Source organism: Dendropsophus ebraccatus, chromosome 12 (genome assembly GCF_027789765.1).
Source record: "Dendropsophus ebraccatus isolate aDenEbr1 chromosome 12, aDenEbr1.pat, whole genome shotgun sequence".
NCBI lineage: Eukaryota > Metazoa > Chordata > Amphibia > Anura > Hylidae > Dendropsophus > Dendropsophus ebraccatus.
In genome coordinates, this window is record NC_091465.1 from 56238050 (window position 1) to 56253012 (window position 14963).

At 43.4% G+C, this 14963-nt stretch overlaps 1 protein-coding gene across 1 annotated transcript in view; it reads right to left on the reverse strand.

The window, feature by feature from the left end:
- The window catches only part of FOXR1 (forkhead box R1), a 55388-nt gene that overhangs the window by 15045 nt on the left and 25380 nt on the right, over window positions 1-14963 (reverse strand). The window contains exons 4-7 of the mRNA XM_069946665.1: window positions 13729-13818; window positions 12872-13077; window positions 11291-11508; window positions 1786-2018 (exon numbers count right to left, since the gene is read on the reverse strand). Of these exons, the coding sequence (XP_069802766.1) occupies window positions 1786-2018; window positions 11291-11508; window positions 12872-13077; window positions 13729-13818 (747 nt within the window). The remainder of the gene's footprint in view (window positions 1-1785; window positions 2019-11290; window positions 11509-12871; window positions 13078-13728; window positions 13819-14963) is intronic.

The following is a 14963-nucleotide window of genomic DNA, read 5'->3' on the forward strand; positions in this document are numbered from 1 at the left end:
AATGCTGAGGGTTCCCTGCTGACAACAGCGCTGCAAGATTTCTAGGCTCTTAGCAACCTTGCTCTATCTGGATCAGTTCCTAACGTACTGCTGTCTGTGGATACTGTCCTGCACTGTGACTCTCCTAGTCCACGGCATGGGTTGTGGTTATTTTTAGACTTGTCCTCTCCTGTAAGAGTTTAACACTGCATAGTGTTGTGTAGAGTTAACTAAGGAGAAACTGTTAGCTGTGTTTTGGCTTGCTTCCTACTAGAGATGAGTGAACCTCGAGCATGCTGGAGTTCATCTGAACTCGATCGTTCTGCATTTGGTTAGCAATGGCTGCTAAGTTGGATAAAGCCCTAAGGCTATGTGGAAAACATGGATATAGTCATTGGCTGTATCCATGTTTTCCAGACAACCTTAGAGCTTTATCCAACTTCAGCAGCCACCGCTAATCGAATGCTGAACAATCAAGTTCGGATGAACTCCAGCATGCTTGAGGTTCACTCATCTCTACTTCCTACCCATATGGGAACCTGACTAAGACTGACCATTGAGAGAAGGGGGAGCTGGCAGAGGGCCAGGGCCCAGAGAGAACCACTGTAGAGAGCTGTCTCACTTACATCCTTCCTCTACAATGTCCAACACTAAAAGCTCATACACTTCCTCTACCCATGTGACTTCCTTCCTCAACGTATTGAAAGTGCGCTGTGAGTGGGTAAAGAGTGCATTAGAAGAAGTAAAGAGAGGTGATAGGAGAGAACAAAGAAAAGTTTCCTATAGGTTCACAGATCCATGTGACACACAAATAAACAATAACCCTTTACATACTTTCGTCGTACAGCATTTAAATACACACATCTAATATAGTGACATCTAGTGGCGAAACTTTATCACTAGCTTCATCACCACTTACAATAAGTACTCACCTACTCCCCATGTGCAGGCTGGCTTACATGTTCACCAGAAGTGGCCCGGACTATGTTGCTCTCTTGTCCCAGCAGCATAGTCCAGGCCACTTCCAGTGAGCGTACACTATGCAGTAGTGTAATTAGCAATCTTACCAACCTGAAACAAACAAATTGAGAAGCAGTATACTCTAGTACTTGAGTGCTTTTAAGATATGAATTGGGTTATTATATGTAGGTAGTGATGGGTCTTCTGTATATGTGGTGAGTATATAATGCATAGTTGATTATCATTTTCATATGGCATTACTATACATTCGGTGGCCATTTGTATTTATATGCTGAGAGAAGGGGACTGATTTAGCCGGGTAATGTTCTTATGGTAATATACTTACGGCACACAGATTGGCATGGGTAAGTACTTTGCTCTTTGCCAAGATGTTGTATTAGAGTTAGGCATGAAAGTGCGCATGCACCAACTTATGGGGCTAAGATATGCCCTATCCGCCAGATAGTAGTTAAGTGCCTTTGTGCACAGTGCTGATAGCACATGAGACGTGCACTTCTGGCCCATGTTATGCACATCCTGCCATCGGCCATATTGAGTGGATTGGCGTCCTCAATACATGTGGCCAGACATCAATTCGCATGCAGTAGGTTTAAGTAGCAGTACTTATAGATTGTGCTACTTAGCCTTTACTTTTAGGTGTATATTTACTGCTCCTTACCCAATATAGTTGGGTGTATCAACTTTGACCTTATATGCAGTACCATGTGTGTAAATATTTTACCACCAATAAAAGTACATTCAAATGCAGCAGATTTGTTGGAGAAATTTAGTAGCACATTATTCTTTTTCTATAATATTAGTTGTGTGATAAAAATTTCAATTCACCTGGCTTATTCATGCTTCTCCGCAACACCCGCACCAGCTCATCAGATAGGGCATGCATCTCTGTTCTGAACTTTCTTCTCCCTTGTCGTGTTAGTTTCCACAAACAGGAACGTCGTGGGCCATCAGCACAGACCCAGCCAGCACTTTTTTCAAAACTGCTACTGAAGCAGAGGTTGTGTCGAACAGTGTTCTTCCAGCCATCTGGTGCAGCCCGGAAAAATGGGAAGTGCTCTCTAACAAAAAGAAAAATTAGTCAAATTACTGTATAAAGAGGCAGATGTACTTAAAGGAAAGTTAATGCAAATGAACCTGCTGATATGTCCCTGTAGCCCCCTACCTTCTCTTTCTGACATCGCTCTTCTTATCTTTCCCACCTTTTTTGAATAGTTTACATTTGTAAACTAGATTCGCATTTCCAGGGAAATACATAGTGCTTGAAAAAAACGCCCCTTTAACAGTGACTTCCCTTTAAGAGAAACTTTAACCCTTGATACCCTCCATTTAAGAGCCACTTTGGTACTGTCCCTTTAAGAGTGACTTTGGTATAGTCTCTTAACCCTTAGAGGATCGGGCCAATTTCAATTTTTGAGTTTACGTTTTTCCCTCCTTGTGCTTAAAAGGCCATAGCACTTGCATTTTTTCACCTAGAAACCCACATGAGCCCTTATATTTTGCGCCACTAATTCTACTTTGCAATGACATGCTGAATTTTTTTCATAAAAGTACACTGCGAAACTAGAAAAAAATTCAAAGTATGGTGAAATTGAAAAAAAAACAAAAAACGCATTTCTTTTATTTGGGCGATTTTTGTTTTTACGCCATTTACCCTGGGGTAAAACTGACTTGTTATATATGTTCCTCAAGTCGTTACAATTACAATGATATGAAACATGTATAACTTTCATTGTATCTAATGGCCTGTAAAAAAAATTCAAACCATTGTTAACAAATATATGTTCCTTAAAATCGCTCCATTCCCAGGCTTATAGTGCTTTTATACTTTGTTTTTTTGCGCCATGATGTGTTCTTTCTATCGATACCTTGATTGCACATATGCGACTTTTTGATCGCTCTTTATTACAATTTTTCTGGATTTGATGCGACCAAAAATGCGCAACTTTGCATTTTGGGATTTTTTTTGCCTTTACGCCATTTACAGTGCGAGATCAGGAATGTGATTAATTAATAGTTTGGGCGATTACGCACGCGGCGATACCAGACATGTTTATTTATTTATTTATAACATGAGAAAAGGGGGGTGATTTAAACTTTTATTAGTTCTTTTACACTTCTACTAGAAGCCCCCCTGGAGGAGCGACGTCCCGGAGGAGCAATCTACCCCACTAGACACCAGGAACAGCTGCATCAAGTAATCGGATGCAGCTGTCAACTTTGACAGCTGCATCCGATTACTTTATTAGCGGGCACGGCAATCGGACCATGCTAGCTAATAGCCGCGGTCCCGGGCTACGAGCAGCACCCGGGACCGCGGCGGTTCAGAGTGGGGCCGCCGAGCGGCTTCGCTCTGAACACATGGAGGCGGCCCTGGACGTACGGGTACGTCCAGGGTCACCTAGGGGTTAAGGAGCAACTTTGGTGCCAACCCTTTAAGAGTTAACTATATACTGTCCCTTTGAGACCAGCTTATGTACTGTCCTTTTAAAAAAAGACTTAGGTACCACCCTTTGAAGAGCAACTATCCCTGTAAGTGTGACTTAAGTACTGTCCCTTTAAGAGTTACTTTGGTACTGTCCTTTAAAGAGCTACTTTGGTACCGTGCTTTAAAGCGACTCTGTACCCACAATCTGTCCCCCCCAAACCACTTGTACCTTCAGATAGCTGCTTTTAATCCAAGATCTGTCCTGGGGTCCGTTCGGCAGGCGATGCAGTTATTGTCATAAAAACAACTTTTAATCCGGCAGCGCTGTGTCTAACGGTCGGGGCTTACATTTGTATATGCATTAGGCTGGCACACCCTCTCTGTCCTTCCTCCCCACCCTCCTCATTATTAGGAATAATCCAGGAACATTTACTGCTGTTTGAGCTTTGCACAGGTGTATTAACGATCCAGCCCATGTGCCGGGCTGCCACAGGTGGGGAATAGGAAGCAATCTGCCTGGAGTCAGGGCCGGTTTTAGACTAGATGTGGCCCTGGGCAAAGTTAAAGGTGGGGCCCCAAATGCTGAAATATTTTAGCAACAATTTAAGGTCCCCATACATTTTACTCTTTTGTTGGTGGTACCTGTTGCTCCTGGTGGGTTCGGCCATCAGTGTAAGGTGTATGGGGCTCTCTGGACAGATAATATCAGTGGACATAGGGGATCAAGCTTGATGGAAAATCAATGCCCAACCTCTTTTGTTCTAAGAGAGATAAGCCGCCATCAGATCTGTATGGCTATGGCTTTACCCTCTCATAGAAAACACAGGAAAACTCAGATGTGCCAAATTTCTGTGTATGGGGAGGACGGGACCAGATGGGAGAGATAATTGTCAGCTGAAGGAATGTTCAGCCAGCAGTTATTGGAAGCATACGGCCACTTTTAAGGCCGTATTACACGGCCTGATATTCTGCAGAAGTGAGCGCCAATCTGGTAGAATGGAGCTCGCTTAGAGAGCCTACTACAGCAAAAGCTATGGAGGAGATTTATCAAACTGGTGTAAAGAAGAATTGGCTCAGTTGCCCCTAGCAACCAATCAGATTCCACCTACTTAGAATCTGAGTAATGAAAGGTGGAATCTGATAAGTTGCTAGGGGCAACTGAGCCAGTTTCACTTTACACTATGTTTGATAAATCTCCCCCTATGTGTATATATACAGTATATCATTAGTGATGTGTGTGCAATCCTTGCTGTATATAGTAAACAATAAAGATATATATACTACCTGATCACGTTCCCCGGTGTCCTCAGGGCATGTCTGTGATATATAGTACCTGATCATGTTCCCCAGTGTCCTCAGGCCTTGTCTGTGATATATAGTACCTGATCATGTTCCCCATTGTCCTCACAGAGCGATAGCGTCCTGATTCGGACAATTTTCGCTCCATGTATTAGGGCCCTTACTCAGTTCAGAAGTTTACATGCCGCTACATGTCGGGACCGCCGCTACATGTCGGGACCGCCCCTAGATGTCGGGACCGCCCCTAGATGTCGGGACCGCCCCTAGATGTCGGGACCGCCCCTAGATGTCGGGACCGACCCTAGATGTCGGGACCGCCCCTAGATGTCGGGACCGCCCCTAGATGTCGGGACCGCCCCTAGATGTCGGGACCGCCCCTAGATGTCGGGACCGCCCCTAGATGTCGGGACCGCCCCTAGATGTCGGGACCGCCCCTACATTCTGGGACTGCCCCTACATGCCAGGACTGCCGCTAAATGTCAGGAATGCCGCTAAATGCCAGGACTGCCCCTACATGCCAGGACTGCCGCTAAATGTCAGGACTGCCCGCTAGTGGTGTAAATACAAGAACTATTTATATGAATTGCTTTAAAAAAATAAATTTAAAAAAATCACTATAATCAGGACCAAATATTACCTCCATACCGTTATTGAAGAAAACACACTATATATAGGCCAATATTACCACCATAAAAGTGACCGCCCCATAATAACTCTATATACACTATATACAGACCAATATTACCGCCATAGAGTGACCACCGCATAATGACTCTATATACACTATATACAGACCAATATTACCGCTATAGACTGACCACTGTATAATAAATGACTGTATATACACTGTATACAGACCAATATTATGTGGCTGTCACCCTATGGCTGTACTATTGGTGTATATAGTGTATATATAGAGTCATTATGTGGCAGTCAATCTATGGCAGTAATGACTCTATACGCTATATACGCTATATACAGACCAATATTATTGCCATAGGCTGACCCCTGTATAATGACTTTATATACACTCTATATACAGACCAATATTACCGCCATAGAGTGACCACTGCATAATGACTCTATATACAGACCAATATTACTGCCATAGACTGACCCCTGTATAATGACTCTATATACACTGTATGCAGACCAATATTATGTGGAGATCACTCTATGGCTGTACTATATATACTGTACTGTACTGTGGCTGTACTGTATATAGTGTCATTATGTGGTAGTCAATCTATGGCAATAATGACTCTATATATACGCTATATACAGACCAATATTAATGCCAAAGAGTGACCACTGCATAATGACTCTATATACAGACCAAAATTACTGCCATAGACTGACCCCTGTATAATGACTCTATATACACACTATATACAGACCAATATTATGTGGGCGATCACTCTATGGTTGTACTATTGGTCTGTATATAGTGTGTATATAGAGTCATTATGTGGTGGTCACTGTATGGCGGTAATATTGGTCTGTATATAGTGTCATTATGTGGTAGTCAATCTATGGCAGTAATGAGTGTATATATATACGCTATATACAGACCAATATTAATGCCAAAGAGTGACCACTGCATAATGACACTATATACAGACCAATATTACCACCATACAGTGACCTAAGGACTGAATACCACCTTATTTTTTTCTCAATAAAATACACCGTATTGCCTTAGTGATGTCATCATACACTATACATAGGAGCTGCAGCAATTACATAGGACTGATGAGGCCGGAGAATGGCTGCAGCTCCTATATACAGTCTATTCACCTCAACACTTGGAGTCAGCAGTGCTTATACACACACACACCATATATATATATATATATATACACACACATACACATACACACACTCACTCACACACCCATGAAAACACATTATACAGATACAAACCATCCAGTCCACACACTATACACAGGAGATGTAACACACACTGCATTCATGCATTATACACCTACATTCATACACATTACACACTACATGTACAGAACACTTACTCCCTCTAGCATGCTGGTTGTAGTGGTGAATTCCCCTCATGTTCCTTGCAGCAGCAGCAGTAGTAGTAGTAGGCTGTCATCCTCACCCGGCAGCCCTCTCCTCCATCGTCCCGACAGCTCCACACCAGAGCAGGAAGTCACGTGCAGTGAGAGGAGCTGGAGGGAGGGGGAGCAGACACGGAGCCCAGCGTCCTGCAGCCTCTGCGTGACCCCTGATAGCAGCAGCCAGGGATCACTGCCAGACGCTGGAGGACGCTGTCTGTGCTCTCCTCTCCACTGGAACTGCGGTAGGGGGCCCCTGGGGGATGGGGGCCCTGGGCATTTGCCCTGCTTGCCCCCCCCTAACGCCGGCCCTGCCTGGAGTATTCCTAATGATGAGGAGGGTGGGGAGGAAGGACGGAGAGGTGGTTTTTAGTTTATTTCTAATGTGCATAAGCTACAATTTACATAAACAGTGCAGAACTGTCTGGGTATATAGTATATGTAGGGGTATATAAGGCTCCTGGCGATTTCCACTTAAACAAAAAAAAAACAAGGGCATAGATTTGACTCCTGGGCGACCTTGGAACAAATCTAATTAACACACTGACACTTTTTACCCGGGCAGCGCCGGGTACATTTTCTAGTTAGGCATAAAAATAGAAGACTTGGCAGAAAAAGGACACTTGGTCCATCTAGTCTGCCCTATTAGTATTCTCCTTTCAGTTATTGTAGATTTACCTAATACATACACTGGAAGCTTGTTCGAAGCATCTACTACTCTTTCAATAAACTAATCTTTTCTTGTTTCTGACCAACTAACCTCAGATTGTGTCCCCTTATTCTTGTATTCAGTTTTATTTTCACCACACTCTTCCTCTTCTTACTGGTTATACCTCTAGCTACACAGTCCAGCATACGATTTGCTTTCCCCACCATCTGGCGGCCCTGGTGACTCATTTTAACACTGTCAGATCACTACCTCTAGACCTTTCTCTTCTGAAGCCTTTGCTAATACAGAACTGATGATATACCCAAGTGCTTTATTTTATATTTGGAAACATTGAAGTACATTGTGCCTTGCAGTTTTGACCCACGTGATTATATTGATGTCCAAGGGGGGGATTGCAAAAGAATAAAATTGAATCACTTCCTGTACTATTGTAAATGTTCCCAGTTCTTTTCTATAACAGTCCTGAAGGAAAGACCTGTTTTTAATCTGAAAAAAGCATATTGGTTTCCATTGTTTTGACAACATATTCTTGTAAGGCTAAATCATTTTCTATATTGCTCTATACACCTCCAGGAATATCAACCCTTTGCACACATTTGTGTCATTGGTAAACAGATGAGCCTTTTTTATGTCACTTACAAACATATTAAAAGAAACAGATTGCTGAACTCAGGGAGACCAGCCAAACGACAACACTGCTGGCTGCTAGTGAAAGCGCTCAATGCAGTGAAGTCCTAGGTGCATAGCCCCCTGGGAAACATGAATATGCAAAAGAGGAGCCAGTAGAGCCTCATTGAAGAGTCTCAAAACACAGGACTAGCCAGATATCCCTCCAGGAAGGACCCAGCCAAAGGGCAGATCCTGTTAGGAAACCACCAAAACCACCATATCAAGTGGCTCTATAAGTCAATGTAATGACAAGGGATAAACCAAGGCTAGGTAACCATCCACATACAGCTGTTTCGGGGTGTTGCCCCTCATCAGTGGCTCTACTAGGCATTGCTCCCACCTAGCCAGAATCTTGCTCCACACTGATGAGTGGCAACGCCCCGAAACAGCTGTATGTGGATGGTTACCTAGCCTTGGTTTATCCCTTGTCATTACATTGACTTATAGGGCCACTTGATATGGTGGTTTCCTAACAGGAGCTGCCCCTTGGCTGGGTCCTTCCCGGAGGGATATCTGGCTAGTCCTGTGTTTTGAGACTCTTCAATGAGGCTCCACGGGCTCCTCTTTTGCATAAACATATTAAAAAGAACAGACCCTTATTACACACCACTTGTAACCAATCAGAATACACACCATCACCAACAACCCTCTGATATCTATCCTTCACCAGCCACAAATCCACTGAACTATCCAAGAATTAAAGGGGAACTCCACATAAGGAAAACAGTTTTTCTATTAAAAGTACATTAAAAGTTATATAGATGTGTCTATATAATATGTTACTATGTCTGTGCGGTTCTGCTATACTGTTAGCTGTTTGAAATCCAGAAAGCGAAGAAAACTGGCCTCTGTTTTAATCCACATTGCCTCCTGCTACCTCTGCTTCCCCCCCTTAGGATACCAAAGATTACATGCTTCTGTCTCACATTGTGTGTGTTTGCTGAGCACAGAATGATGATGCAGACAGGGGGCAGGGTGTGATGTCACTGGAGGCTTGGCTGGATCCTCCAATCCCCTTAGTGATTCATGATCTCTGACCAGCCAGAATCGGGTGCTGCAACTTCCCTGATTGTGCAAAAGTCTGCAGTGAAATTAGGGCTATGTTCACACATGTTGGAGTTTCATTGCAGTACTGCAGAGTCTTCACAAAAATAATGCAGTAACACAACTAAATAATGCTAAACGGCCCAGAGGATCAGAGCTGACACTGTCCATGCCACCTGGACAAAAAAAACGAGGCATAAACAGTATATCCCATGTAAGATAATATCGGATAAAGTCCTTATTGCGGGGCTCAAACTCAAAGAAAAAAAAGATGCTTGATCATAATATGTGCAAGGAGATAGAAAGAAAAGAAAAAAAATTTAAAAGTTCTTTATTTTATTCCAATATCGACGTTATAGGTAGTAACGGTATGCTGTGTGGGTGAGACCACAATGAAATGATAATGTTCTGAAACTGCAATGTGTGAACACAGCCTAGCCTAATTCCCTTTTAAGCCCAATTTTTACTTTTCACTAACTTCAGGGGTTGAAACTAACTTGATGCTTACTAGAGATGAGCGAACCTCGAGCATGCTCGAGTCCATCCGAACCCGATCGTTCGGCATTAGAGATGAGCGAACCGGGTTCGGGTTCGAGTTCGAGTCGATCCGAACCCGAACGTTCGGCATTTGATTAGCTGGGGTTGCTGAACTTGGATAAAGCTCTAAGGTTGTCTGGAAAACATGGATACAGCCAATGACTATATCCATGATTTCCACATAGCCTTAGGGCTTCATCCAACTTCAGCAGCCACTGCTAATCAAATGCCGAACGTTCGGGTTCGGATCGACTCGAGCATGCTCGAGGTTCGCTCATCTGTATTCGGCATTTGATTAGCGGTGGCTGCTGAAGTTGGATAAAGCCCTAAGGCTATGTGGAAAACATGGATATAGTCATTGGCTGTATCCATGTTTTTCCAGACAACCTTAGAGCTTTATCCAACTTCAGCAGCCACCGCTAATCAAATGCCGAACGATCGGGTTCGGATGGACTCGAGCATGCTCGAGGTTTGCTTATCTCCAACGCTTACAGATATTTTTCCAGGAGGAAGAACAACATGTCTTTGAGGAACATCCACGTTATAGCCATTTAAGATGTTGAACAGCAACTCAAGCTATGTATGCCGACTTCACTGCCTTAACTGACAATTAAGAAGAATCCAAAAGCCTGAAACCAATGAACAAAGAAGAGACGCCACCCCCATAATTTTTAAGAGGAACCTTGTAGGGCAAATCCTTAAAGTTAAAGTGTACCTGCCATGACATATAAAAATAAAAAACTCATACTGTATATATAGCTAATGTCTGCCTTATGTATGCTGTCGTCAATCATTTATCTTGACTTATGTAAGGCAGAGGGACAATAGATTTCACTTCACTTATTTATTTATTTTTGAGGTTACAAACTGCCACTACCTGGATACAATCCCACATGCTATTTATGGCTATGTGCACACACAGTAAAAGACAGGTCAGTCCGTCAGTCAGTCAGTCTGAAAAGATCATGCTGGCCGGTACAGCAGTACCCGACCTGATGATCTATATAAGATCTGTATAAGTGTATACACTGCGGCCGGTATTTCCTCAGGCTGCAGCACTACGTGAGTGCTGCAGGAATCACGGCTGTTGTAACAGCGGCCATGACTTCCGCGGCACTTATGAAGTGTGAACATAGCCTATACATACATTTTGGTGCAGTTTAAAAAAAAATTAAAAAATCTGCACAGGTATTCATCCTTGCATTTTTTTTTTTAATCCTATAGTCTGTAGATAAAAGCTATACCTACAGTAGTTTAGGCTTGATTAAAACAAAAACAAACACAGACAGTAACCTAGAGTGGAAGCATAGTCTCTAGAGATGAGCGAACCTCGAGCATGCTTGAGTCCATCCGAACCAGAATGTTCGGCATTTGATTAGCGGTGGCTGCTGAAGTTGGATAAAGCCCTAAGGCTATGTGGAAAACATTGATATAGTCATTGGCTGTATCAATGTTTTCCAGACAACCTTAGAGCTTTATCCAAGTTCAGCAGCCCCAGCTACTCAAATGCTGAAAGTTCGGGTTCAGATGGACCCGAACCCGGTTCGCTCATCTCTAATAGCCTCCTATCGATATAAAAGTATTTATGATTTCCAATTTCCAGAGTTTTAATTTTACCTGACAAAGCTGTAAATCTGTTGTACGTTGAGACTACCATCCTCGCTGTTCCGTAAAGCCAGTGATATTAAGTTGCAATAATTTAAGGGAGGACGGGGCCATGTTTCATATGAAGTTAGAGATTTTTGTACTTGACCCTTCTTGTACTTTTGACTACTCACTCTTTGTATGCAAGTAGATGGCAAGCTGGAGATAAAGCAGTGGTCATCTTCTGTCAACTGGTAAAAGTAAATAAGAGGTTGCAGCTACAGTATGTGACAAGAATAAGAATAAAATGAATTATTTTTGTACCATTTCTAAAAGTTTCAATACTGTTTAGGCAGCATCCAAGACTGCAATATTTAACTGTGGCGGGACCAGAGCTTGAGCAGCCCTCCAGCTCCTAGCACAGCCATTGGTGGCTGCAGAGAGGCAGTGGTGTCCCTTACTGCTGCTGTACTGCTATACTAAGTACATAACATTTTTAGTGCTAAATACCCCTTTAATTCTTAAAAAGTGTCACTGATCGTGATCTCCTTAATGGGTATGCATACTCATCCTCTGTGTACATCTTTGACTATTGTATATAAGATAATACTGCAATCACCAATGTGCTCAGCCATATGCTGTGATTGATTATACAGTGTTTTCCAAGAAGAGCTCACAGTTTTTCAAAATTGTAACTTGGTTTAAGAGCATTGCTTTGGTTTAAGATCTCCCTGTACTGGGTGGGAGGTGGAGTGGCATGGTCTGCATAGCGGGGTCTACAGCACTGTCCTCTGCCCCAGGAACTCTCCCTCCCCTTCCAAATCATAGCAGATCCTGTGGAGGTAATCTCTTCATAACTGTAACCCTTCTCTTCCTGGACAGAGGGTGCTGCTATACTGGGCCCACATGTGTCCCGCTCATTCCTTCATGCTCCCTGCAGTCTTGTCAGCCCTTGTGTTTCCAATCCTCTCCATTACTGCTATATTGTGTCTGCGCTCACACTCAGCTATACACACTGCTGTATAGAAAAGTTTCTGTCACTGTCCTCCTGCACAGCTCTGTGATTCTCACTTTCTGATTGGTCCATGCTGAACACACACACCCATTCCCCATTGCTGTCATGTGACCACACAAACCTCTGACAGCAGCCCTGCTTCTCTATTCTAGCCTGTTGTACTACACTACTGCATTATGGGGATCTGCAGCTCCATCCTGTATCTACAAACTGCTGCTGTTTTTCAGGTTTATGCAATTACTAAACATTATACTCCACATGCTGATTGCTATACTATACAGTAGCTTATAATATCACATATTCAGCTGTTTCTAAATGTTTGTTTCATTTGTTTTACGTGTTATTCAGAATAAAAAGATTATTTTTGGGGTGGGGAACAAATTCTCTGCATTTCTGTGATTTCTTATGGGAAAATTTGCTTTGGTTTAAAAGTGGATTTGGATTACAAGCACGGTCCCGGAACGAATTATGCTCGTAATCCAAGGCACCACTGTATAATGTTTATGTACATATGGGGTTCTGGGATGCAGACTGTTTTCCATTCCATAGTTGTGTAAATGTGCGACAAGAAAACTTTACAGCACCACAACCTATTTTACCAGTTCACTGCTGGATGTTAAGGCATCATCATCAGAGTCGTCATTCGTTGAGCAATCAACACTAGATCTAGTCTTGTTGTCTGGATTGAAGGATTTATAGGAAGATGTCACATGAGGATCTGGAGGGAGAGGTGTAGATGGCTCTGGGCACTGCATAACAACATTAGGGTCTACAATGAGCCATAGGGTAGGATGAAAATTGCATTCTAGAAGGCAAAAGTAAAAGCAGATATTTCATTATGGTTCTGCCAGAATTTACATACAATATTTGGGTTCTATTGTAATGTTATGCTATATTCTACAGTAAACAAATCATTCTGCTATTGTAGAGTTTATCTGCACTATAGAAACAGTGGGCATATTTACTGATTCCTGTGTAACGTCAGGGACGTAACCACTGCTATAGCAGCCATAGCGTCTACTACAGGGCCAACCTCATCAGGGGGCTCGGTGGCCTGCTTCTGCAATACACTGGGCTCTCGAAGCACTCGAAGCAGTCATCCTTTGCAGCACCTCTTGGCTGAGCAGGCCTCCTGTGTGCTACAAATGTCCTTTCAATTGCAAGTGGTCCTAACGAGCACTTGCAGTTAAATGTTATGACTAAACTTGATGGTTTTGTAATCAGTCAGGGGGCCCAATCAAAAGTTTGCTATGGGGTCCAGCCATTTCTAGTAATCTCCTGTGTAAGGCTGAAATGCAAAGATGTGCCAAGTTTTGTCATTTTACAGTAAGGTTGATATGTTAGAATATGCAGATTCTAGAATGTAGGTAGAGTCTTATTTCCATGTTTGTTTTCTATAATACTCAAGAATACCACTGTACATTAGGAAATCTACTAACAACAGATCTCTGCTTACCTTGTGGAGATCCTTCCGCAGATGTAGATGGAGACAGCTCTGTGCTTTGCTGTCTTTTTAATGAGTATCGGTCTACCTTCTCCTCAGCACCTTACAAAGAGAGAGAGAGTTTAAAAAAAAACACACACAATAGACAATAGTATATTTATCCTCACTCCTACTTATCCTTTCTTTCACATCTACCTCTTTATAAGAAAAACTACATTAGGGTATGTTCACACTGAGCAAATACGGCGGAATTCTACAGCGGAGCTCTCCGCCGCAGAATCCAGTTGTGCTCAGTGTCCTACAGTGAGTGAATTAGAGGGCACGCGCGCGTCCGCTTCCTCCCCTCTTTGCTCAAAGAAGTGACATGTCACTTCTTTGAGCGAAGAGCCGCAGCAGTAGAGGAGCGCACGCTCTCCCATAGACCAGGGGTGTCAAACTCAAATAGACAGTGGGCTAAGCTTAAAAATTTGGACAAACTCACGGGCCAACCTTGATATTCATTGAAACGCACAAGCAGCATATGTGTAACTTTCAGAGTGGCATGCAGCGTATAATAAATCCCCACAATGGTGCCCCATATAGAACTCTATAGTGTCCCATATAGTAGCCATTCCCCCACAATACTGTTCCATATAGTAGCCATCACCCCACAATAGTGCCCAATATAGTACCCAGCCCCCACAATACTGTCCCATATAGTAGCCATCACCCCACAATAGTGCCCCATATAGAAGCCAGCCTATCCAATATTGACCTATATAGCAGCCAGGCCCCCAATAGTGCCCCATATAGTAGCCTGCCCCCACAATAGTGTCTCATAGTATCCAGCCTCCCACAATAGTGCCGCATAAAGTTAGCCAGCCCCCACAATAGTGCCCCACGAAGTTAGCCAGCCTCCCACAAAAGTGCCCCATGAAGTTAGCCAGCCCCCATAATCGTGCCCCATGAAGTTAGCCAGCCCCCATAATCGTGCCCCATGCTATAGCCAGCCTGTGCCCTGAATGCCACTGATACCTCTAGGGACAGGGGCACTGGGCACTGTTGGTCCTCTTGCTGCTAGAAAATGGCCATGTCTCCGGTGCAGCTGCTCGCACTTTATCTCCTGCACGGAGCTTTGGCTCACGTGCCAGGAGGAGGGGAGGAGGAGAAGCCGGATCTTCCTGTGGCCTGAACCAGTCACCCCTGGACGGCTACCGAACTCTCTCTACCCCTGGATATGGCCCCTATACTTACGCCATCCTGCCGGT